This window comes from Gopherus flavomarginatus, chromosome 2, assembly GCF_025201925.1.
Source record: "Gopherus flavomarginatus isolate rGopFla2 chromosome 2, rGopFla2.mat.asm, whole genome shotgun sequence".
NCBI classification, from domain to species: domain Eukaryota; kingdom Metazoa; phylum Chordata; order Testudines; family Testudinidae; genus Gopherus; species Gopherus flavomarginatus.
The window spans coordinates 211,074,477-211,101,512 of NC_066618.1; the positions used below are offsets into that span (position 1 = coordinate 211,074,477).

Below are 27,036 nucleotides of genomic sequence, written 5' to 3' on the forward strand. Positions count from 1 at the left end.
TCTTCCCCTCAATAGAACTGATTCCTATTCCTGACTCTTCCTGTGTCCTTGGGCAAGTAGCCTTCGGAACCTCAGCTATTTGTTTGTAAAATGGGGGGAATGGTACTGTAATTAACTATGGGGGTCCAGTATTTGTCAAGTGTTAATGAGATCTTTGAATGCAAGGTGCTGAATGAGTGAGAAGTATTACTATTTGTTAATTCACTTTAGAGTCTAACACAGTGAACTTGCGTTTGCAGTCAATTACACAGATGTAATTCTGCCCCAATCCAAATGAAGTCAGCAGCTTAACACTGGCTGGAAAACTCTTTAACTGGGAGCAGAATCAGACCCTTCATATTTGTATTACTGTTTGATACAAGTGAAGTTTTATATATAGTGATGACTTACTCAGTAATGTAGATATGACTTCATTAATTGAGCTCTCTTCTTTTTCTGAGGTGTCAGATATGGCTGGATGGCTGGTGACTGATCTGCACAATGAAAAGAGTGTGGAGCCCCAACAAGGCCAGTTTGATAGACCCCATCAAATAAGTGTCAACAACACAGCAGCTATGAAAATACTGAAATCCACTTATTACTGGTCAGCACCTGAGCCATACTTAGGAAATAAAGTAAGTTCCCAAGTAAAAAGAAGCCAACTTTTAGTCCATTCTCTTATTTTTTTTCTTACTGTATTGTTCTAAAAAGCTGTGTGTTGCTCATTAACAGTAGATGTAAACTATCGGTACTGAAAAGAAAGTTTTTACCTTTAATGAACACTTAATACATGCTAAATTCATCTAAATATCTTCAACAACTTTTTCTTAGATTCTCCTTTTTTTTAAAATATGGAACATTATTATTTTTCAATTGTAATGTTTGTTTCATAATGATGTAATCTGTAGTTTGTCATTTCATGCAGTCTGTAACTGTTCCATAGATACTTTGTTTCCAGTGTTGTTGCATCTGTCATGATCCTAGGATATGAGAGAGACAAGGTTGGTGAGGTAACATCTTTTATTGCATCAACCTCTGTTGGTGAAAGAGAAGAGCTCTGTGTAGCATGAAAGCTTATCTCTTTCACTTACAGAAATTGGTCCCGTAAAAGACCAAATTATCTCACCCACCTTGTCTCTCCCAAAGAGATTTTGTCATGTAACGTAAAACAACTGAAAATTACGTGGTAGAGGTCAGTGAAGTGGATCTAAAGATTCCTGCTGATGAATCATGTACACTTGGAAGTATTACATTTTTATCTGTAAATGTCTATTTCACTATGCGCATGCACAAACGCATGCACACAAACCAATGAAAAACATTTCCATTGATAATAATCAAAATTTACATATAGACTAAGTAAGCAAAATGCTGCTTGAGAGCTGATTATAGTTTGATTTAGGATTATTTACTTTGTATATTTTGACGTGATGTTGACAATTTTTGTTTTGTTGTAATCAGTCCTACCTGTAATAATAACAAGATTTCTAAAACTGAAATAAATGAGTGACAGGGAGACAAAGAGAAAGAAAGCGAAAGAAAGAGGAAACGAAAAACCAACGAAACCCCACTATTTTGACTGCATTTTGCATGTAGGTAGTTTCCCTGTTTCCTATGTACAGGCAGTTTCTCTGTTGCTGAAAAGACACTTAAATGCCTAAAAACAAAGTAGCAGGAAAAAAACACTTACTAATATTTTTAAAAGGAATTGGAAACAAATTATGGACATACTATTTGAAAGTTTCTCGTCAAGAAACTGGAATTTTTATAAATTATTAAAAAACAAAAATAAAAAAACTCTGACACTATATCTTTTTAAGTAATATAACCAGACACATACATCTATTTGATATTTTATTTTATTAAACCATGGCAAGTACACCCAATCACCCATATTAAAACAATGGTTTTGTGTGCCTCAACCTTATTACGTTCTTCGTACAGTGACAGAATAAATGGCTATACTACACAGTGCCTGTGCATAATGTATCCAAAGTGCCAAGTTGTAAAATTTAACGGTTGGCGAAATTCTGGTCTCACATCAGTCTTCTACTGTGTAAATGACAGCAGAACCAGGGCTAAAAGGTCCAAATGTTATTTAAAAAAGAAAAAGGAATGCTGAAGATCTATCAGAGAAAATGTTTCAAAAAGTTTGAATAAGTTCAATACACCATGCCCATTTGCTAAAAGGTAGTCTGAACTTGTGATGATTTTTGGAATTCACACTGGGGGCTTTATAATACACTGTTTAATGCATCACTGCAGTTCTATAGGACCTGCTGCTAGCTTTCATAAATTGCTCAGCAGGGATCCAAGACTTCTGTAGATACGGGGACATGCCATGTTACACTTCCAGTGACTTTCACTGATGTGCGATGGGGATCAAACATTTACTGTGTAAACATTGCTGAAGTGATCATCAGTACATGCCACATCCTCTGTTTAGTTTGCTGCATGTGTGTTGTACTTGTCAGTAGCTATCCTCCGACACTGATTGCTGTTAATTTAAGATTTGGATTTTGTAATTTCAGCTCACTGCCTTTGGTGGATACTTGAAGTATACCGTATCTTATGATATTCCAATGGAAAGTGTGGACAGTGATATGGTATCAAATGTGGATGTTATCATTCAAGTAAGTTTTTATTCAACTGGACTTTCCTCAAAAACATAGAGAAATGATGGCATGCACTGCTACATAAAAAGAAAAAATATATATAGTATGGTAACAATTTACACCAGTTTTATCTTCATTGTTAAAGGTCAACAAAATTGTACTGCTCAACTTCCTAATCTTTCCAATCATTTCTTTTTATCCTGGGCCCTCAGTATCTGAATACCTTTAAATAATAAATAAGCGCATGTTAACATAAAATGTATGGAGCTGAGCAAAAGTGGTGGTTACTATATGTACAGAGCTCTGTTTACACCAGGAACTAAAATAGGTTGTTTTCTTATTTATAAAAGAGATTTATTTGTTTATTGGATTAGATTGATGTAATAATTAACAAGATGCCTACACAAGATCTCTAGGCACCCACACACTGAATCTTATAGCATAATGCAGTGGAGCTGGGCAGGGAAAGTTAATTCTGTTTTGCAGAGAATTTTGATACTTTAATTTTGGTTTTGATTTGATTCAGAATGAAAACCAAACAGTTCTAAATTGTCTGAAAGGGACTGGCACCCCAACTATGGGACAGTCTACATGGTGCTGGAAGCCCTGGCAACCCTGACTCCAAGGCAGTCCATGTGGACCTTCAGAGTCCAGGCTGCTAAGGAGCCACAAGTCTGGCAACTGGGATTGGCAGGGTTTCCAGGCTCTTGGCTGTCCATCAGCCCTCCAGGCAAGCACAGGTTCTGTCAGGACTTCACTGAAACCCAGCCATCTGCATGAAATGCTTTGATTTTGACAAATCCGCAAATTCTGTGAAAAAACAGTTCACTGAAATTTTTCCGAGCAGCTTTACTCAGCAGTGCTAAAATAAATGGAGCTTTCCATCTCCCATCATTCTTGAAACATACCTTCAGCTCTTTCCAAAACCCTATCAAGCTGATGGCTCTTGCAGCCTGCTTGGAAGTTCACCAAATCTAAGTTATTTTGAATAAATACTCCAGCAGGTTTCAGAGATCTAAAGCCTTTTGCAATATAAGATATCCAACTCAAGCACCTCAGTTGTTCTCAATTGTGGATTTATATGATGGGAAGTAAAGCAGTCTTACAGGCAAGTCCCAGTCCATTTGAAGATTTATAGGTCATAATCAACACTTTAACCTCTACCCAGAAACTAATAGGTAGCCAGTTGAGATCCTGGGCCAGTGGTGATATACTTTTGCAGCGAAGCGCTCCACTCAGTAAGTGAGCTGCAGTCGCTAAGCGAACAGCTACACAGCAAGCAGAAGCCCATGGCAGTGAGCCTTAGAGCCTGGGTCTATACTTTCACTTCTACCTTAAAAATAGCTGTGTAGCTGTTCGGGCTCGGGCTCCGAAGCCTAGCGAAGGGGGTGAGCTTCAGAGTCCAAGCGACAGCCCAAGTATGCTGAACATCTACACATCTATTTATAGCTCCTTAGCACAAGCCCCATAAGCCCAAGTATGTTGCTTGCTGGGTGCAGATACCTGCGGATATAAATCGGTATCCATGGAACCACAGGGCTCTCCTGGAACTGCAGGGCTCTCCCAGGAACCACAGAAGCAAAAGTAGCAGAACTGTACCGCCCCCAACCCCACCCACTGGGGCAGGCACGAGGCTCTCCAGCAGCTGTCCCCGGTTGTGCTCTTGTGTTCAAGTAGTGTGCACACCCCCACATGGGAGACACAGATAACTGCGTGGAAGGGATGGGAGCATGGCTGGGAGCGGTACATCTGCACCAGAGGGGCTGCCAGCACAGGGTGCTGGCTCCTGGGAGTGGCGGCCCCATGTTCTGCTCCTTTCACCGCTGTGATTCCCGGGAGAGCCCTGTGGTCCTGTGGATACCGATTTATATTCACGGGTATCCGCATCCATGGGTATAAATTTGTATCTGTGCTGGCCTCTGTGTATAGACACACCCTAGCTGGCTTAAAGATGGAGCCCCATGTAGAGCACATTGCAATAGTCATTTCAATGTAGCTACATTTTTGACCGTGTAAAACCTGAGGTAAGATTAGAACAACTTTCTTCAAAATTGTCCACAGGATCTGCTGCAGAGGGCCCAATGTGTCATGTTCAATTGTTGAGAATGGTAAATCTGTGGCTTTTCACTGGCTTATATGTACTAAGTATAGTGTGTATGCACAGATGCATGCCCAGCAGGTCACATAGGGTGATAGACATCCCGTTTTAAAGGGACAGTCTCTTATTTAAGCCCTGCTGCAGGTGTCCCATCTTTTTCTTAAAAACGGGCAAATTGTCCCATATTTTCACCCCCTCCCCCATCAGTACTGGCGGGTCCTACTGCTGGCAGGATTCCTACTTGCCAGCCGCCTGGCCACCAGCTGTGTGAGGGGGTTCAGTGGCCAACAATGGGGGTGGGTGTGCAAGGCTGGTGGCAGGGCAAAGATGCAATGCATGAGGCTGGCCGCTCCCTCTGCTGGTCCGTCAACGCAGCTCCTGCTGTGTGCCGTCTCTCGGCCAGCAAGGTTCTGTCCCCCGTCCTGCTTTCAGCCAGTGCTGGCTGTGCGCTGTGAGCTGTGGTGGCTGGTGTGTGCGGACAGGTACCAGGCAGCGGCTGGTTATGTACTCCCCCTCTCATTGCCCTCTTCTTGCTTTGCCCCTTCGCTCCCACCGAGCCCCGCTGCTCCTCCATATCCCCCCTACCCCGCCCCCCTCACGAAAAGCCTGGCTGGCAGGTTCCTTCCTTCCCCCACTGCCTCTGGCTGGGCTGGTGCCCCAGAAAAGCCCAAGACCCTCCGACCTGGGGCACTGGCCAGGTGGAGAGGAGCCCTGTGTGTGTCAACCCCTGCACAGCACCGGCATGGGGAAGCCTCTGTGCTTGTCAGCTAAGCTCTGGAGTGAAGGGAGGAAGCAGTTTCCAGCCTGTTCACCCCGTGACCCTGCAGGCATCACAGCAGTCCTGCAGGCAGAGGTGTAGCACTCTCTTCACTCACCTCCCCCATCTCCCCCTGGGTCCTGCCCCCAGGGGGCATGGGGCTGTGCCCCTCAACTGGCCAGTTTGCTGAAGCCCCTGGAGTCAGGTTCCCTTGGCCCTGGTGCACAGTACATCCTTAGGGCTTAACCCCTTCCTGCCCGCACTGTAGCTGAGGGACAGGAAGCGGCTGGGTTATGTCGGTGGCCAGCAGCAGCCTGGAGTTGTTAGCTGCCTTTCAACACTGTGTGGGCAGGAAGGGACAAGCTGCTTCCAGTGGGGGGAAGAAGGGGGAGAGAAAAAGAAGAGATGAGCTCAGCAAAGACATGGGCCAGGTCATCTCTCTCCCCCTCCCCTTTGGCTGGAAGCCACTCTCATCCCTTCCCTCCTGCACAGTGCTGAATGGCTTCTGCTGGCCACATTCTGGTGTGAACCCTGACAGAAATCTGAGGAGGAGGGGCATACGTTTCCCCCCACATGTTTTGTCTCAGGAAGATGTGGTGCCAGGTACCAGAAGAGGTGGGTCCGTCCTGGAGTCCCAGGATGGAGGGCAGGGAGGATTGGGTCGGTCGGTCACTCCTCTCCCAGCCCCTCTGTGAGAGAAGGGTGTGTGTGTGGGGGGGTGGATGGGTGTGTGACCTCGTGTGAACCCTAAAGTCTTAAAGATAAGGTAAATAAAAATAAAACAACTACGCAGTATTTCTTTTTAACAGGGGTTCAGTCAACTAGATGTTAATGTGAATGTTTGTACTGCACAGTTCTGTTTGCTTGCCATTGGACTCATTTTAATATGAATAATTTTACCAGGTGTCCCATATTCAGCATAGGGAAATTCGGTCACCCTAATCATGTCATACTGTCAGGCATCTCTACAGAGACTTTACAGTTAATGAATATGTTTACCTATGAAGTGAGCAGTGAAAAAGTTTATAGAACAGGTACTTTACAGGGTTTTTTGGAGTGCATGCGAAGTGCTGTGGGTGTATACAATAGTAGCTTACTGTGTGGACTGAAAATAATCATCATTGTTAACTAATATTTTCACACTAGCACCTAAACTTAAACCTATCCCTGTCTGTTAATGTATCTGTTTTGATTTCAGGGCAATGGACAGATTCTGAGCACCAGATCTGAGGGGTTGTCACTGCAACCCTATGAGGAGTACTCTAAGGCAGTGAAGCTTGTGTCTGAGAACTTAATAGACTTTAATACAAAAAAGGTTATAGATCGGGATAGGCTGATGACTGTTTTAGCAAATGTGACTCATCTACTGATCAGGGCTAGTTACAACGTTGCAAAAAGAGCCATATACAGGTGAGTGACAAGAGAAAATTCAGATTAATTCATATGCCTTTGATAGTTTTATGTATATTAAACATCATTGACTTTAAGTATCAGAGGGGTAGCTGTGTTAGTCTGGATCTGTAAAAGCAGCAAAGAGTCCTATGGCACCTTATAGACTAACAGATGTTTTGGAGTATGAGCTTTCGTGGGTGAATACCCACTTCGTCGGATGCATGTAGTGGAAATTTCCAGGGGCAGGCATATATAAGCAAGCAAGCTAGAAATAACGAGGTTAGTTCAATCAGGGAGGATGAGGCCCTGTTCTAGCAGTTGAGATGTGAAAACCAAGGGAGGAGAAACTGGTTTTGTAGTTGGCAAGCCATTCACAGTCTTTGTTTAATCCTGAGCTGATGGTGTCAAATTCGCAGATGAACTGAAGCTCAGCAGTTTCTCTTTGAAGTCTGGTCCTGAAGTTTTTTTGCTGCAGGATGGCCACCTTAAGATCTGCTATAGTGTAGCCAGGGAGGTTGAAGTGTTCTCCTACAGGTTTTTGTATATTGCCATTCCTAATATCTGATTTGTGTCCATTTATCCTTTTCCGTAGAGACTGTCCAGTTTGGTCGATGTACATAGCAGAGGGGCATTGCTGGCATATGATGGCGTATATTACATTGGTGGACGTGCAGGTGAATGAACCGGTGATGGTCTGGTTAGGTCCTGTGATGGTGTCGCTGATGTAGATATGTGGGCAGAGTTGGCGTCGAGGTTTGTTGCATGGATTGGTTCCTGAGCTAGAGTTACCATGGTGCGGTGTGCAGTTACTTGTGAGAATATGCTTCAGATTGGCAGGTTGTCTGTGGGCGAGGACCGGCCTGCGACCCAAGGCCTGTGAAAGTGTGAGATCATTGTCCAGGATGGGTTGTAGATCACTGATGATGCGTTGGAGGGGTTTTAGCTGGGGACTGTATGTGATGGCCAGTGGAGTCCTGTTGGTTTCTTTCTTGGGTTTGTCTTGCAGTAGGAGGCTTCTGGGTACACGTCTGGCTCTGTTGATCTGTTTCCTTATTTCCTCATGCAGGTATTGTAGTTTTGAGAATGCTTGGTGGAGATTTTGTAGGTGTTGGTCTCTGTCTGAGAGGTTAGAGCAGATGCGGTTATATCTCAGTGCTTGGCTGTAGAAAATGGATCGTGTGGTGTGCCCGGGATGGAAGCTGGAGGCATGAAGGTAGGCATAGCGGTCAGTAGGTTTTTGGTATAGGGTGGTGTTAATGTGACCATCACTTATTTGCACCATGGTGTCTAGGAAGTGGACCTCCTGTGTAGATTGGTCCAGGCTGAGGTTGATGGTGAGGTGGAAGCTGTTGAAATTGTGGTGGAATTTTTCCAGAGTCTCCTTCCCATGGGTCCAGATGATGATGTCATCAATGTAGCGTAGGTAGAGAAGGGGCGTGAGTGGACGAGAGCTGAGGAAGCGTTGTTCCAAGTCGGCCATAAAAATATTGGCATATTGTGAGGCCATGCGGGTGCCCATAGCGATGCCACTGATCTGGAGATGTATATTGTCATCAAATTTGAAATAGTTGTGTGTGAGGATAAAGGCACATTCGCCTGCATGTCCACCAATGTAATATACACCATCATATGCCAGTAATGCCCTTCTGCTATGTACATCGGCCAAACTGGACAATCTCTACGGAAAAGGATTGTTCTGATCACCCCATTTGTGGTTGGGAAGGAGTTCCTCCCTGTGGCAGAATGCCTTTGTTTGCATTAGGGGGTTGTGCCTTCCTCTTTGCATATTGGTGGGAATCAGCTGGCAAGGCTGATACTACATTAGTGAAATGTAAATATTTTGAAGCGTGGTCCAATAGGTTGAACATACAAATGTTGGTTTTTTTTTTGCCTGTTTCATCTCTTTGATGAAGCTGTTATCTTAGCCTTACATCCCAGATTTCTGGGTTAGTTTGGAAAAATAGGGCAGGTTAAAGTTATTAACACTGGAAGAGGATTATCTTAAATACTTGGCAAAAAGCTGAGACTACCCAGTCAGTTGGTGCCTGGTTTTCTTTAGCAAAGAAGAAACAGAAATGCAAATTTTAGTTAAGGGTACCATTTTCTCACAGCAGAGGGCACTGAGGTGCAGTAGTCATGCTAGGATAACACTGATAATGGGACTACTGCAGGGGCTTTGGCCGCTGTGTTTCGGTGAACAGCCCTTATTCCCAGCTTGAAGATACTAGTTACAAAGAAAGTTCTTGTCTGAGTCTTTAAAATTGGGGATTTTTGTCTGGTCTTTATTTGACATCGTCCTGAAGCAGCACTTAGCAATGTTCTGTCCAAAAGATTTATTGTGCAAAGCAAACCCTTCTGTTTATAATGAACATTGGGGAAGCAAGTGTTGTGATGGCTTTCGGTTTGGTCACAGGCTGGAATCTGTCACCCTGGATACAGCAAGCGCTAATGCTATCGATCTGTCATCAGCTGCAGAGGTGGAACACTGTGAATGTCCTCAAGGTTACACAGGGATTTCCTGCGAGGTAACATCTCAGACTGTTTTATGTATGCCCAAAGGGTGTATATTTTAAAATCATCTAATTATTACAAATTTTCTTTAATTACACTGTCATGGAAAAATGTGTTTTGGCAAAACGTTGTATATCCAGTTTGACATACATACTGTATTTTAACTTCTCTCAAACGGGGGCAGCAGCATATTCTATATAAATCATAAGTGTTAGGGTCTGGCGGCACTACATGGCACCAGAACGTATTTCCTTAATTTTATTTGGAAACACTAAAGGTTGATGATGTACTGGAGAACATCAATGATGGAGCTGAAAGTAGCTGAATATGCTTCCTTAAGTTTGCTACGGTGCAGTAATTGAGCCTGCAATTATACAAAATTCCATTTTCATTTTGTGACATTGGATTGTCAGCCCTGAGTTTATTGGAGAGACTTATGTGATGAGGGAGGCAGTTTGGTGACTAGGTCTGGTGAGAACATTCCAAGCATGCGATGAATCATATAATAAGGCCATACACTCATGGGAACAGGAAAGTACCAAGGATGGCATCAGTGGCAGAGCAGAGGGGACCATTTTAATAAATAATGCCAGTGCAAAGTACTGCTCTTTTTGAAAAGCACCATTGGAACTTTAATGACTATGTAAAGCTGACAGAACATCTGTTTTGATTGTCTCATAAGAAAGAGTCTGACATATGTAACTGCACAGAACTTATTTTATCTCCTTCAAGTGGATGAAGGGCTGAATCAATGTTTTGTACATCTGATTCTTATCCTCTTTACACCCGTGCAAATCAGAAGTAATTTCACTGATATCAATGGAGTTACAACCGTATATAGTACCACAGTACTTACACTGGCAGTGAGAGCAGAATCAAGCTATATGTTTTCAGAAGTGGTTTCTTTAATAATTCTCTAACATGTTCTTTAACACATGATCTGAGCTCTATTTTTTTTTCTTTCAGTCCTGTCCCTCTGGGTACTACCGTGTGGGTGGAATACTCTTTGGAGGTATTTGTCAACCCTGCGAATGCAATGGCCATGCAACTGAATGTGATATTCATGGTGTTTGCTTTGTAAGTCATCTTTCAATGTGTTTGTGTTTTGGACATCTTTTAGGAATTATGAGAGCATTTGGCTATGGCAGAGTGAGACAAGCAGTTTTACAATATATTTAGATAGAGCAATGGTCATAAGAACATTCTCATTGCAGAATTTACTTTGTTTATTGAATGGTGCTCTCAGTAGGTGTAGTTACATAGTCCCTTCCAGTCTTATACTTGAAATGAGGAATATCAGTGGAATTGGTAATAGCTCCAGGGTCAGAACTAAGATAAAGAAATACTTTTTTCACTGTGTTAGCTAATAAGAGATCAGTCCCTCCCCCATTTATGTCAATGGTAAAGCTTCTATTGAACTGGATGGGAACAGAATTATACCACAATGTAGGGTCAGATTCTGGCCTCAGATATATGTGAAACTCCATTGAGTGACATCAGTAGGAGTTAAGCATTTCCTTGTAGGGGAAGGACTTAGCATTCAGAAGTTTTTCTGAAATTTAAACCAAAAGATATATAATGGCTACAGACAGGCATGAAATATGTAATAGACTTCTTGTTGCATATGTGTGCATTTATCAGAATAGATTTAGTTTTGTGTATAAGTAATGCTTTTGTCTAATGAGATATAGGACATTCTAAAATGTTGGAGGGGAGTTTAGTTAGAAATTGTTGTTATTGATGTGGACAAACTAACTTTGTTTTCAATGGTCTGCTCTGTTCTTCATGTTCCTTCCTTGAATCTTAATGCCATATTGCATTCAGACTCATGCTGAGATCCCCCTGGGGATGAAAAATCATCAAGAACAAATATGAAAAGATTTCTTGCATGTTTCACAGGCTTGTCAACACAACACTACAGGACTTTCCTGTGATCAATGCTTGCCAGGGTTCTATGGAACTCCATTCCGAGGAATGCCAGAGGACTGCCAGCCATGTGCCTGCCCACTGAGAACTGATACAAACAAGTAAGCCGCTTGCCTAAGGTTTTCAACTGCATCTTCAGCAATATCACCTGGGTGGTGGAGACAGAAAGGAGGATAAAGAAAAGTAGGATGAGATCCAAAGGGGAGGTAAAAAGACATGAAAATAGAGGAAAAATTTATCCCATCAGAAATATCTTTTGTCAGACAGACCGAGGAAGGCCAGATTCATAGGTGAAGCTCAGAGAACCTATGTTGGTGTAATTTGCACACTGAGGGGAGTGGAAGAAGATGCAAGTTGCCCGGGCTTAGATTTATACTGAATTGTGACAGGAAGGCCCTGGTTTTTGTTTATGCTAGAGCAACATTACCCCATTCTGGCAGCGTAAAGAGGCCTTAGTGTAAATGAGAATCAGGAGAGAATCTGTGTTGAGAATCAGTGTTGCATCTGGAAAAGTTATGTGAGGTGAAGGGACATGATAGGTTTAATAAGGAAAGGGCCAAACTTTAGGAAGCTAAAAATTGTAAATCTTATTCATTTGAAAACAAATTACAGAGGTTTGAAACTCTTTGCATTGATAATGACCTTCTCAAAATATTATTGATAGTTTTAGTCCCACCTGCCACTTGGACAATAGAGGTGAAGTTATCTGTGACAAGTGTCTGCCAGGCTATGCAGGATCACGGTGTGAAAGGTATGTAGTACAATGTTGGGAAAAATCTGTATCATTGTTATCCTCAGCCAGATATCTGTCTACCGGGGCAGAAGTCTTTACATCAAGTGTATGAAAATATTCCTGAGAAAATCTGGATTTTCCCCTCTCATTATATCTCCATTTGGTTTTACTCAGAGGATCTTTGGATAAATATTGATCAATAGTAAAATTTGCTGGGTGGGGTAGCTATTTGCCATGCCTGCATTCAGTCTGATACAGCTTTCAACCTATTGTACAGATGTGCTAATGGTTACTACGGAAATCCACTGGTGCCTGGAGAGTCATGTGTTCCTTGTGACTGCAATGGCAATATAGATCCAACAGAAGATGGCCACTGTGATGCGCTCACAGGAGAGTGTCTGAAATGTGTGAGGAACACTCAAGGCCATCACTGTGAAAAGTGTGCTGATGGGTACTATGGGGATGCAGTGATTGCTAAAAGCTGTCATGGTAAGTTCTTACTATTATCGTTATATTTGAAAGCATCCAGAAATGTAGCAGGCACCTCACAGAACAGACAGAAAGACATTATCCCTATTTTGAAGAGCTTATAATCTAGCGTAAGATGTGTGATTTGACAATTCAGGATAACAAAGTGTAGAGAGGGCTTGAGTGAGTAAGTATTGCAGCAGTGAGGTTACATTGTTACCCATTTAAGCTTAAGCTTATGCAGGTCCAAATGATTCACTTCTGGTTGTCATCACAGAAGAATTTGATGAAATGGGCAGTGCCAAAATGTATTAAGTGCACCTGAACTTGTGCTGTTGTTTGTATTCAGTTAGTGGTCCACTCACCACTGACATTCAAGGTACCCATACCAGACATTTCCTATATTGGAGTGATGCTTGTGGAACTGGAAGAGCTGTAGAGGTGGCACACTTCTTTCCTGGAGATGGGAGACACTCACGTTGCTAAACAGTAACAAGTCCGCTGATTTAAGAACAGCAGTGACTGGATCAAAGGGACACTTGTGGACAGTGGTATTCCTCTGTCACAAGAATGTTGACCATGACAGACATCTGTCTGGGTGGGTGTACAGCAAGGGGGAGTGTTTAAAAAAGTAATGGTCACTTTCAAAGCAATAATGTTAAAACTATAGCTTGAATATTGTATGTAAACTATAATAAAGTAATGAGATCTGACTACAGAGGGAGTTACCCACATCTGAAATTTCCAAACAGAGATGAACTGCCCCTACTTTGTAAGAAAAAATAGTATCAGAAAAATATTTTTTGCAACATAAGTGTGCAAAGTCTATGTTCTTTGTGATTATAGCAGATTCACTGCACACATTCCGTACATGTCAAATATATCTTTATGTTCACAAAGCTTAATGCAGGCACCAACATAACTCAACTGTGTAAACTGGGAATCATAAGGCCAGATTTTGCTGTTGGTTACATGAGTGTAAATCCAGAATTACCTCACTGAAATCAGTGCTAAACTGAATTTACACTGATATAATAGAAGGCAGAATTTAACTCAAAGAAATTTGAAATGTACGTGATCTGATAGGCCATCCTATTTATCCCTTGCAAATGTAGGATTATATGTTCCCTACAATATATTCTTGGTGCGGGGAGAAGAGAGCAAATGTAAAAGAGCACAAAGAGTTGTAACTTTACTCCTAGTATTTGGGTTCTTCAACAGGGTACATCTCTGTTTACTTTGTGCATCTCTGCTCAGTACTACACAACTTTTTCTGTTTAGTTTGGCCCATGTGCACATAAGCGTATTAACACATGGGAGACAACAGTCGGATTTGTGCTTTATATAGAGATATGTTGTTCTGTATAATAATGAATTCGTATCTATAGGCATTAATAGATTTTTCTTCCTCTTTCTTTAACATAAGTCTGTGAGTGCAACGTGAATAGCTCCCTTTCCAACATTTGCCATCCTGAGACTGGCCTATGTCACTGCAAACCAAATGTGATTGGACCAAGATGTGATACATGCATGGTAAGAAATGAAACTCCCTATCACCAATATATATTTTTGAATATCAGGTTCAAAATGCAATGGCATAGAGGAAATTTTTGGCCTAGTTAAATGCAACATGAATAATATCATTGCATAAAAAGAAGGTCAGAAGGGGAAGGTGATGTCTTTGTCAAAAGTTTAATTGAATTTCATCCAACTAGCTGTTTGTAGTGTTGTATTTAGCTCACATACTCCGATTTCCTTCCCCAACCCTGAAGAAGAATTCTGTGTAACTTGAAAGCATATGCCTTCCAGCAACAGAAATTGATCCAATAAAAGATATTACCTCTTGTCTCAGCCAACTAGCTCTCGTTCATGCCGTGATGCTGGAAGAGATGTGCACATTCTCTGGGCTGGATGACATGGAGATATAAAGTTGAGCATTGTCAACATACTAAAAACTTCAGCCTATTTCTTCTAATTCAGTCTCCTAACAGCCTCACATGCCCACTGAATAAGAGTGGTGACAGCAAAGAATCCTGTGGCATTCCACGTGAGAGAGCCCTACCTAATGAAAGAACTTTAATCTTAATCTACTTGTCTCCTTTTATGTTTTTTAATTGTTCGCATTTTTACAGCTTAGACAGTGAACCGGTAGTGGCCCATTTCACTGTATAGTCCTGATGCACTAACAAAATTGTGCTATGACTTTCACCACTTCAGGGAAGTGTTTAATTGAAAAAAAAACCCCAAAATTGTACCCTGAAAAATCTTGGGAGTATGTCTTTAAGAAATGAGGTTAGAAGATATTAGTACATTTTGGCCCTGAGCATACTATGTTAGGCCTTGTGTCCTCGAAGGTAAAGAATCTTTCTCTCCTGGGTCTTCTGAAGGAATGGGATCATTGAACATTCCTACATATAGAGGAACAGTAAATGGATAATGTTGGGGATTCTTCCACCCCCTCCCATAGCCAAACAAAGCCTGCAAACGTTCATGCAGGTCAAGCGTCAGGTGTGGATAATATGAAGTGATCAAAGTGAGAGAATACTTTTCCATTTTCAGTGTGTTCAGAAATTTAGCTGAAATGTGGTTTCCTTCCTGTCCAACAGAGTGGCTATTATGGCCTGAATACTGGACTTGGCTGCCTTCCCTGCAATTGCAGTCAATATGGCTCAGTCTCCGAGGATTGTAATGATGAAGGACAGTGTCACTGTGTACCTGGAGTGGCTGGAGAGAAGTGTGATCGCTGCGCTCATGGCTTTTATGCATTCCAGGATGGTGGCTGTACACGTAAGCTGTAATCTGTGTTCTCCTCAGAGTTTGTTTCACTTTGAGGATTTCTTTCTTCCAAGTATTTTATGTTACACTTCAGGAAGGGTCAGTTGTTTAAGAAATATTCACAAATCCTTGACAATGGAATGGTTCCCTCATACTTCTACTAAACAGATTTTTTAAAAAGACCTTTGTGGAGTCTTTTTAAGAAGTGATGACTTTCAAATATCAAGAAATCATCTAAAAACATTGCAAGAGAAATGTAAAGTTTTAAACTGTTTGGCGATCTCTTGCCAGAATGTCTCCACTCCTTCAGAGAAAACAGAAAGCAACAATCTCCTTTTCCCCCTTTGCCTCCAAAATGTAAAAGCTAAAAGTGAATAATGTTATATAGTTGTTTGCACTTCTTCTCTTTCCTCAATTTTTTCTGCATTTCATGTGTTCCATAGTTTGAGAGGCTACATCACTCATTATATTTCCAATACAGTAACTCCCTACTTAACATCCTGTCTCTTAACGTTGTTTCAATGTTATGTCCCTGCTCCATAACAGAACATGCTCATTTAAAGTTGTGCAATGCTCCCCTATAACGTCGTTTGGCCTCCTGCTTTGTCCACGCTTGCAGGCTTCTGCAGAAGAGCAGCGACTTTATAAGACAGCACTGCACAACTTGTATCAGGGTGGGCTGGCAGCCCCCATATCAGCTCCCCTCTCCCTTTACCCCCCAGTGCCTCCCCACAGTGGATCAGCGCCTTCCCCATGCTCCCCCCACCTCCTGCCCATTGCAATCAGCTGTCTTGCAGTGTTTGGGAGGCTGGTGGGAGGAGCAAGGACGCAGCGCACAGCTTCCCCTGGGCCTTCTGCCTGCTCGTTTGCAGTGTACAGGAGGCTGGGGGAAACGCGGGGGAGCGAGGACGAGGCACACGGAGTAAAGGGGGAGGAGGTGGAGTCGGGGGGGAAGAGGCGGGTTAAGGGTGGAGGTTTGGGGGAAGGGGTGGAGAGGGTGGGCTGAGGGTTGAGCCCCCGGCCCCCGGCAAAGTCCGTGCCTGTGCTTGCACAGTAGGGGAAACTGCCGCTGCTGCTGCGCAAGGTGCTTCTCCTAGCCTGCAATGGCACCTTCAGCCTCCTTGCCTGCAGTGCCAGTGGGCTGTGCCTGTGTGGGGTAAGGCAGGGGCACCTCCCAATTATAGTACTTCTGTATGTACAGTATGTTTTTAAACACACAACGTGCACACTACCCCCCTCCCCGCCCCCAGCAATTCACTGTTGCTTTATGGCCCAACAGCCCTGCTCGGGCATAGGGATCTACACCAAGCGCTTGCGAGGCCTCCAGCTACCTGTAAAGCAGCTGTGGGTGGTGCACAGCAGAGGCCCTGCCTTGCTGTCTTGTGACAGAATAAACAATGTTTTATCTGCTCCCCACCCTTCACTGGAGGGAGGTAAGAACACAGGGGGCAGCAGCCCAACCAACGCAAGTTACAGGAATAGCGTTCCAGTGTCTGCTTCACTGTAGCAAGGCGGAGAAGCGGCGTAGAGATGCACAGAACCTGGCCCTGCTCCCATGAAAATCTGTGAAATCCACAGGAGCGTTGCCATTCACTTTAATGCCAGCTGCATCTCTCTGCCCCTACATGCACACAGCAGAGAGGGGGCAAGCCCTGCAGCAAACATTATTTTTCTCCTCTGACTACATTGGCTGCAATGCTGCCTGGGTGCTGAGTGCATGGTTACTAGGGAAGATACAGCAGAACCCGTTTTCCAGGGTACCCTGGAAGAGAAGCCTTTGGTCCTCCAGCAGGACTCCTGTGAAGGTAAGAACCTGCAAGAAAATAAGAACCTCCATAACTAGTCCTAGCCTAAACCCACAGGGCTTCCAGCGGGGTGGCAGATTACCATGGAGAATGACGTGGGTTTTCCAGATTCTTTCCCTTGCAATAGTTGATTGATGCTGCATGACCCCAGCCACTCCAGGCTAAAGGGAGTGAAGAGTAGCACATGCCTGCATGTCCGGAGGATCATCACCCACAGCATCATGAGTCAAATACATCCAGCAAGTGATAGTGGAGTGCCTAGCAGTAGCAGTACCACTAGCAGCAAGACAACCAGGAAACCCATTAGTTTGGGTACTAACTTAGACATTTTAGAGTGTTTTAATGCAGGTGAGCATGCAGTAGACATTGGCATCACTCTAGGTCTTACTCTGACCACTGTGAGAACAATTCGGAATAATGCCAAAAAGCTCAGGGCTAGTGCTTGGTGTGTAACACTGCTTAGTGCTACTACAATAAGCCGATCAAGAAGTAGTTTGCTGGAAAACATGGAGTGTCTTCTGTCACTGTGAATAGAGGACCAAAACCAGCGGAACATACCTCTGAGTTTGCTAGTGATACAAACTAAGGCAAAAAGTTTGTATGACAATTTGAAGATAGACCAAGGTGAAGGATCACAGACAGAGACTTTCACAGCAAGTCGGGGATGGTTTGTTTGGTTCAAGAGGCGCTTCCACCTGCATAACGTCAAGATGTCCAGTGAGGCGGCTAGTGCTGATACTGCAGCAGCTAAAAAATTCCCCGACTATCTCAAGAAAATAATTGCGGAAGGTGGCTATTCCCCTAAACAAGTCTTCAATGTCGATGAAACAGGCCTGTACTGGGAGAGGATGCCTGAGTGGACTTACATTTCCCGAGAGGAAACAACAGCGCCCGGATTTAAAGCAGCTAAAGACCATCTAACCTAGCTTCTAGGTGGTAATGCTGCTGGGGAAATGAAGATGAAACCACTGACAGTGTACCAGTTTGAAACACCACACACTCTCAAGGGATATTCAAAGGAACACCTTCCTGTCATTTGGAGATCCAGTAAGAAGACATGGATAACTGGAGCTATTTGTTCAGAATGGCTGACTCTCTCTCTATACCAGGGGTGGGCAAACTTTTTGGGCTGAGAGCCACATCTGAGTGGGGAAGGAAGGGGCTCAGGGCAAGGAATTGGGGCAGAGGAGGGGTACAGGATGTATGAAGGGGCTCAGGGAAGGGGGTTGAGGTGTAGGAGGGGTGTGGGTGCGCAGGGAGCACAGGGCAGGGAATTGGGGTGAAGGAGGGGTGCAAGGTGCAGGCAGGGGGCTCAGGGCAGGGAGTTGAGAGGTGGGGTACAGGAGGGGTTTGGGCTTCAGCCTGGTGCTGCTTACCTCAAGTGGCTCTGGAGTGGTAGCAGCGTGCATCGGGGCCAGGGCAGGTTTGCTGCCTGCCTGCCCTGTACCCGGCCCTGTGCCACTCCTGAAAGCGCTGCGGCCCCTGGGGGAGGCGCGCTTTGTGTGTTCTGCCTTTGCCACGCCTCCAGGTACCTCCCCCGAAGCTCCTATTGGCCACGGTTCCCGCATAGAGCCCTCTGCCCCCCCACCCGGGGGCTGCAGAGGTGTGGTGCCGGCGGCACTGTGGGTCAGATCCAAAGCCCTGAGGGGCCAGATCCAGCCTGTAGGCCGTAGTTTTCCCAACCCTGCTGTATACTGTCCCTGCATGGAAGGAATACTGTGACAAGGAAAATCTTGATTTCAAGGTTTTGTTGCTTATTGATAATGCACCGGGTCATCCAATTAACCTGAACGACCTGTGTGAAAATGTCAAAGTTGTCTTTCTGCCACCTAACACCATATCACTCATCCAACCCACGAACCAAGGAGCCATCGCTGCATTTAAGGTGTATTACTTACACTGTACATTTGACCTGCTCATCAAAGGCACCGATGAGGACGGCAAACCTACAATTCGGCAATTTTGGCGTGACTACAACATCCTGAAGTGCATCAATAACATTGGTGAGTCCTAGGCTGAAGTTACTCAGGTATGCATGAGCAGTGTGTATGGGAAGTTGTGGCCTGAATGTGTCAATGACTTAAAAGGATTTAAAGATGTTGTCCCCACTATGAAGAAATTTATCCTCAGCTTGGCCAAGAAAGCAGGTTTTGATGAGGAGCAAGAAGCCGACGTTACACAGCTTCTGCAATCACATGGAGAAGAGCTAACCAATGAAGATCTGATGCAACTAGAGGTGACGAGAACAATGGAAGAAGAGGGCCAAGAAGTAGAGGAAGAACCAACCTATTGAAATTTGACTGCCAGACGTCTTTCTGAAGCTTTCCAAATGATTGAAGCTGGCTTGCAAATCTTTAGTGATGACGATCCTGACAGGGAACGCAGCTCCAAAGTGATTAGGAGTGTTGGTCATCTAATGACTTGCTATAAAGAAATTTACCAAGGGGAAAAAAAAGGAAATCAAAACAACAATCTCTAGATGTGTTTTTTCAAGTTCAGCAAGAGGAGCAGCCAGACAATCCACCCTCTTCTACTCTCTGACTCCACCACCTCAACCAAGCTTCATAGTCAGCAGTGACGATTATAGTATTAAATTGTTTCTTTAAAACTGTTTAAAATTTACACCTGTATTACATTGCTTGTTTAAAATGTATATAATACCTTTTGTCTGGCAAAAAAAAAAATTCCTTGGAACCTAACCCTCCCATTTATATTAATTCTTATGCAGAAATTGGATTAGCTTAAGATCGTTTTGCTTAAAGTTGCATTTTTCAGGAAAATAATTACAAGGTTAAGTGAGGAGTTACTGTATCACCACCTGGTTGTAAAACAATTTTTAGCTATAGTACAATGATAAAATGTTAATCCAAAAGTAAGCAATTCCTGTTGCAGACCAGTATGCTAGACAGTTTATTTCATACACACCATAACCAAAGGAATATCTCCTTTTATCTGACTGAAAACATCACCATTGTTTCTCACAGAACACAATAGTGGGTAATATGTAATGCGAAGAGATTGCATAGCTGTATTTATTTTAGGAATTAAAGCTGGAATTTTCAAAGGGACCTAACTTTCTTAGGCCCTTTGAGAATTCCAGACTTAAATCTTTGTCTATTCAAACAAACAAACAAACCAAACATTCAAACTTTTCTCTTAAACGCTGTATTTTTTGTAATTTGTATTTACATTTTTCATAATATTTAGGGTAACTAATGTATGCAAGTAACCTATCCTGATACAATTTTTTTTTAAAACATGTTATTATAGTGCACTTAAATTATGAATGTGTAACAGTCCCTCCAATTGTTATAGGATTTTTCAAACATTACCCTTCCTGCTGGTAATCTGCAATTTTCTACCTGTCAGTCCAGATTCTTCTATTGATGCCTATCACTGTAATATTTGAATAACCTAGAGCAGGTTTACTGGGCCACATTCTGATTTCCATTCCAGCCTTTTACACTACTCAGATCAGAATCTAGCCGCAGCAGGCCACTGGAGAATTCTTTGAGTGGAGTGGAACGCTGCATTGGTGTACAGCTGGCAGTGCCAGCTGCCTTGCATTGGAGATCAAGGGGTTGCATCAGGCGTGGGGAGTTGTTCCACGCCACTCCATTCTACCAATTGTCTACTAGCATATGGTCCTTTAGGGACCACATGCCCATGATGAGTCAGAACAGCCCCTAGAACTGGTGTAGACCTACCCACAGCCTAACTGGCTCCCTGTTGCTTTCCCCCCTCCTCTTCCCCTTCCCTGCGCCAAGCAGAACTCTGATATAGAAGAGAATCTGGCCCATTATTTAGAAAATTTATTCTTAGGAATTTCTATAGTGTTCATCATTGTATCTGAGCGCTTAAGGCAAGCAGATGAAGGAAAAGTTTTGAAAAAGTAAAGGCTATGGAGTCTATTCTGCTGTCAACATTCTTATAAACTGCTGCGCTGTCTGAATAGTATTATGCATGTGAATCAAGCAGAGTATAACTATAGTCTTAGTGGCTGGAACTTACCTTGTTGCCCAGCTGTGGTGAGAGGAGCCCAGTGAATGGCAAAACTAATCATTTAGGCCTATTTCTCTTGCAGCTTGTGATTGTGCTCATACTCAGAACAACTGTAATGAGGATTCTGGCCAGTGCATCTGTCCCCCTCACACGCAAGGACCAAAATGTGAACTCTGCAAGGACAATCACTGGGGTCTTGATCCTGAACATGGCTGTAAGGTATTGTATGCTTCCTAAAACCCTGCAATTATTTTAAGAAATGCACATTGTAGTAAGGGATTTACCAGTAGGTAAGTTGGTCAGAAGTGGCCTCAAGTTTTGAATGCCTCATTCCTGATTGCCTGATTTGAGTGGAAACTGCTTGACACTCAACAATTTAAATTGGTACTTTTGTATGGGCACCTACGTATGGATTTAGAACCCTAAGCTTAGGCATCCATCTTTGAAAATCTTGGCAGAGTGTGTGCTTTGAACTGCAGCACAGGCCCTATTAAAAGTTTGCCATATGTTTTCTGACTCTAGTCAAGGGTGCTGTAGTTCTGGAATCTACAATAGTTACTGTCAGTAGGACATCTGGTTACTGTGCTAGCAAATAGACATAATATTGTTCTTCTAAAACCAATCTAATCTAGTACGTCCGACTTCATTTTTTAAATAGTTAATGTATATTGTGTGTTTCACATTCTTAGGTCATTATATAAATATTATTGTCTGTCAACCAATTATTTAAGCATTAATAATTTGCTTATATATTTCTGTTGCTGAGTTAGTAGGGTGACTGGTGTAGACTGACTAACATGTCTTTACGGACATCATAAAATTAGATTAATATTCTATTTAAATCAAAGTTATGGGATGATTCCTCTTTCATGCATGGAGAAGTAATTAGTTCCAAGTGGTCTGGTGGTGATTAGCTTGAATGACACAGTATGGAATGTTGAGCTCAAATTTTAGTCTTTTATTGCTCCAGGAAGGACCTCTTCTCAACTGACCAATAATGTAAGCTAAAAGTTTATAATTAAGCAGTGCGAGTGCCAGCTCAGGGCAGTTCCTGTGGAGCAGTAGCCAACTGGGAGAGCATTCATTTTTAGGCAATTAATCTCAACAAGTTAATTCCTCCCCATCCCCCACTTCGGAAAAGGCACTGGGCCAAGCTTTAATGTAATCATAACATGTCTGGGATTTCAATAACACAGTCCCATAATTTTGTACTAGTTGACTTCAGTGGTGATTCTTGTGAGCGAACTGCAAGGACAAGAAACCTGAAAAGTACTGCCAGAATGTAGTGCTGCATAGAATATATGGCCAGTACAGCAGTCAGTCAAATTGTTGCATTTCTTGAATTTTAATTTTTTAAAAATCAGGATTGCAACACATTGCTGTAATCTCTCAATAAAGCCTCCAATCTCATTGATTTGTAACAAATTCTTGCTTGCTTGTTTGTTTGGCAACCAAGTTTTAAATCTCTACTTTGTCAGCTAATATTCTGAATATTTGGCGCAGGATTGTGCCTGACCTCCGTGCGTGTTTGCTGAGCCACAGGAGGAGTTGAGAGGCCTAGACCCTCCTGGGCCTTCCTGTTGAGTGGTGTGACTCCGCAACCCATCAAATGGGCCAGTGCCTTATTGGTACAGTTGAACATATAGCAAACCCTGGAAGTTTTCTAACTGACTTCCCAGGCTAGAAAAATGGAATGTTGCCTTTTCATAGAACCGTCACAGAGAAATTATGCACTCCTTTCTGCTAAACCCTTTGCATTTCTCTCTCTTATATTTTATAAGTTATTTTAATCCTGGCACCAAGCAATACACTTTGGGCTCAATCCTCAGCCGCAATGAGTTTACACATAGCTCACCTAAACTGTAAACCACCTTCTTGCTCCCTGTTGTAGGCCAGTCTGGGCCTAAAATGGCCCCTGGTATAATTTTGTGCAAGCTAAATTACATCAGCTGCAGGTAGTCACTGCTCCCAGGCCAGGATCTGGTGCAATGCCATTTACGCCTCCTGGTCCCTTCCAACCTCAGGCAAACCCCAACACGCCTCTGAGATGGAATGGGGGAGTCAGTGCCATGCAGCCAGCTATTCTGGCTTTGTGCTACCCCAGGAATCTCTTAGATTGGGGAAAATCTTTATTTGCCCCTTTCGGGCAGCTTTCTGCAATGCTCAGCGGCACTAAGCAGCCAGATGCGTGGTCAAGGATTGAGTAAAAGCTTAGTCAAGTTATAAGACTATAGTGTGTTTCTCCTTCCTACAGGGCAGTGATTTATACCATAGCTTCCTTTTCTTGTACTTTTGCCATCCAGGTAGAGGTTGAAGTAAATGCAAATTGGTGCCTGTATTTAAGAAACTTTAAGTGGTTGTATTTAAAGACAAGTTTTCTCAATATTTACCATAAATTATTAGAAATATCAGTTTTTTTCTTTTCACTGCTTCCCGCTTAGGAACCCTTGCTTTAGATCAGATATCGTTGTGTAATAACTGTTGGCAAATGTTGCTTTCTTTATATTTGCCACTGTAAAGTGACCATGCAGTTTGTTATAACAAAGTTGCTTCTAAGTATCTAATGTATATGAACTATGGGAACTTAAAATTCTTGCTTATTTTCTTTTAGGCCTGTGACTGCAGTGATGTAGGTTCAACCAGTCTCCAGTGTGACTTACAGACAGGTCAATGCCAATGTAAAGATGAATTTGGAGGAGAAGACTGTTCTAGGTGTGCCTTAGGCTATAGGGACTACCCAGACTGTGTTTCCTGTGACTGTGACTTGAGTGGCACCAAAGCAGACAAATGTGATGAGAGTCAAGGAGTCTGTAGTTGTGAAGAAGAAACTGGCATTTGTGCCTGCAAGGTATAATATTCAACAGGAGTGAGAGATTGCTGTTTTTTTGTTTGTTCCATTGTTTTAAATTGCCCTATAACTTTATTTTCAGCTTGTGGTCCTTGCATTATTAGACATGATCCTGCAGTTCTTTGCATAGGCAAATCTCTCAAAGAAATCAATGGGGATTTTCCTATATTAGGAAACCAGGGTCAGGTCCATATATATGTTCAACCATAAAAGGTAGATTCTATCTAGCTGGAATGCTGAATCACTGATAAGCTTAAAACTCCCACAATACATTCTGACAGAACAGTGGTTAGATTCTTTATAGTCTTACATAGGATTTTGAATATTTCACAACTGCAGTCTAATTGCAATACTGAATTCACATACACAGACACAGGTTTGTTCTCTTTATTTATCGCAACTGGGTGAAAGGCAAATCCATGTGTGTGTTCTAAAAATAAATTTTGCAATGTGGATTAACAAGATTTCTGTGACAATCTTTTTTTATGGTACAGAGTGCCCTCTGGGACAGCAGCTAGTATTGCAGATCAAAAATGAATGATGATACATATGTTTTATTTTCGTATTTCATTAATAGGCTTTTCTCTTTCATAATGGGTACAGAAGCCCAGTATCATAAGACAAGACTGGCTATGAGCCCTGAGAATGTTTGTAGGTCTTATTAAGCTTATAGTAGTTTTGCCACTGACTTCAGTGGGGACTAGGATTTCACCTATCTACGTAACGAGCTTTTCAATGGCAAGAATATCACATCAAAAAGTTTTAATTATACAAGTTCCTTGTATTCCATTTTTATTTAATGTTTTATTTCCTGTGCGATTTTTGCCTCATCAATAGTATAAATAATAACAATTTTTACCCAGTCACTCAAAAGAAAAAAGTTTGATTCCATATTTAAAGAGATATTTTCTCAGAGCATCTCTGGGAGGTGTATTACACAAGAGAGAATCAATTCAGTACAGAAAAATTGTTCTGACCTCATTAGTAGTGCAGAGATAGCATTTCAACCCAAGGCCAGAGAAAAATACATTGTCTCATTCCAAGACACTCTAGGAATGTTGTGCTATTGGCATGAAACCTTCAGAATGCACCATCTGAATGGATATAGCTGGCAGAACAATTTCTGATGAAGGGGATTGTTTAGTAATATACAAGTACATCCCTCCTCCATTCTCCATTTTGGTAGTTAATTATTGCTTCACCCATTTTGTAGAGATAGCTAATGCATAGAAAGCATTTATACATACAAACCTGACTAAAAAAAATAACTTATTTTGATTAACAAATTAGTCTAGCTTTAATAAAAGTTTTTATTTTATTAATGTTTAAACTCAAGTTTACTCAAGTTACTATACATTTGGGATCAGACTTGAGTTATGAGAAATTACAGGTATCAGTTACAAGGTTCACAAGATACATACATTGTGTATAACCAGCATAGACCCAGATTGGAGTGCAGGAGTTTTTAAAGCGTCACTGAATAAGTGATCTTGGGTATGCCACCATAGAATATATTTAGAGTCCAAGTCAGTATTGGTGTAAAAAATTCAACTGATTCTATTTTTTAATCACAGTAGTCTCCCTGAGGGGAGGTGCGCCATTCCAGATCGTACCAGGTCGATGAGTGGAGTGGATGGAGCAAGCTCCTATTCCATCTCCCTGTTCCAAAAATCCATTTAATATATATATAGTCTTCTATTACTACTATGCACTTCTATAGCTTCCTTCTGTCCCAGGATATCAAAGCACATAAAAAAATAATTAGTTAAGCATCACAAAATACCTGTGAAATAGGTGCCTTAAGTATTATTATCCTCATTGTACAGATGGAAAAACTGAAGCACAGAAATGTTATATTGTACACAATAAGTTTTTATTGGAGTTGGAACTAAAATAAAACAAAGATTCTGACTACTAGACCTGTTTTATTACTATAAAAGCTTCTTCCCTCAGAAATAGAACAAAAAAGCTTTATAAAGATTGGGAGGAACAAACTAATGTAAATCCAAACCCTTTCATATGATGTAAAGCTACTAGCCAAATGTAAAACACTAAGTTTTCTCCATTGCAACCAAATACATCCCTTAAAAGATACATTTAAATACACTGATATTAGTGAGATCTGTAGTATCAGTCCTGTTTCCCAAAAATGTTAAAGATGTGCCTGTGCCAGTAGAATTGGGGATATAAATATGCCCAAGAGGTGAACATCTACATCTAAAAGTCAGTAAAGATAGAAAAAAGTTTTTCTCCATATAAGTGAAAGTGGCGCACTCAAAGGAATAGCTGTAAGTGTAGAAAGGGGTAGAAGGCCTCTCTTGAGGCTGCTGCGAAGGTGGCTGATCAGTGCTAACTGTAGTTGTGTTGGTTTTTATTTTTAAAGTGAACTCTATCCACTAGGAATTAGATTGACCTCCCTAATTCATTTCACAGAATCACATCCAGGGTCAGTGTCTGCCATCCTAACTCACACTGAGCAACGCTCTTCTCTGTGAGTCTTCCCACTTATTAGAAACAAAAAAATCAACAGAGTCAATTTTTTCCATCTTTTTCTAAATTTGTGGCTGCTAATTTTTACTAGAATATTCCAACATCTTATTTTTGCTTGAAAATAAATTAGCTGTGTTTTTTAAAAATGTTAGTAATGTATAACAATGGAAAAATTGCATCTACTGCGCAACTGCTACTGTGAAGTAACACTGAACAGTCACAATACCTGTTATAAACTTGTTGCTCCACCATTTGTATAGCAGGGAAACATTGCCTTTCCTAAAATATCATCTTTCATTCAACTTGCAGAGCAATAAAATGTAAGGATATGTATTTTTTCTCCAGGAAAATGTATTTGGGTTTCACTGCAGTGAATGCAAGACTGGAACCTTTGCTCTCCATGCTAGCAACCCTTTAGGATGCACTCTGTGTTTCTGTTTTGGGCTGTCAGAGTTTTGCTCAGAATTGGAAGACCATGTGAGAATTCCAGTAAGTAAAGCAATTTAAACTTTTGGGTCCAATTTTCTGCCACCACAGTGACTTGAATGAAATTGCATAGTTCTGTCATGCAGAGCTGAATTTGGTTCACTCTCTCATGTATGTAAAAGGTGTGGGGAGAGTATGGAAGAAGAAAAAG

General features: G+C 42.1%; 1 protein-coding gene across 1 annotated transcript in view; it reads left to right on the forward strand.

Annotated features, from left to right (window-relative positions):
* The window catches only part of LAMA1 (laminin subunit alpha 1), a 147,702-nt gene that overhangs the window by 59,865 nt on the left and 60,801 nt on the right, over window positions 1-27,036 (forward strand). The window contains exons 12-24 of the mRNA XM_050942086.1: window positions 441-614; window positions 2,511-2,612; window positions 6,648-6,859; window positions 9,255-9,366; window positions 10,319-10,429; window positions 11,252-11,379; window positions 11,943-12,029; window positions 12,289-12,500; window positions 13,906-14,012; window positions 15,086-15,266; window positions 21,144-21,280; window positions 23,673-23,909; window positions 26,745-26,888. Of these exons, the coding sequence (XP_050798043.1) occupies window positions 441-614; window positions 2,511-2,612; window positions 6,648-6,859; window positions 9,255-9,366; window positions 10,319-10,429; window positions 11,252-11,379; window positions 11,943-12,029; window positions 12,289-12,500; window positions 13,906-14,012; window positions 15,086-15,266; window positions 21,144-21,280; window positions 23,673-23,909; window positions 26,745-26,888 (1,944 nt within the window). The remainder of the gene's footprint in view (window positions 1-440; window positions 615-2,510; window positions 2,613-6,647; window positions 6,860-9,254; window positions 9,367-10,318; window positions 10,430-11,251; window positions 11,380-11,942; window positions 12,030-12,288; window positions 12,501-13,905; window positions 14,013-15,085; window positions 15,267-21,143; window positions 21,281-23,672; window positions 23,910-26,744; window positions 26,889-27,036) is intronic.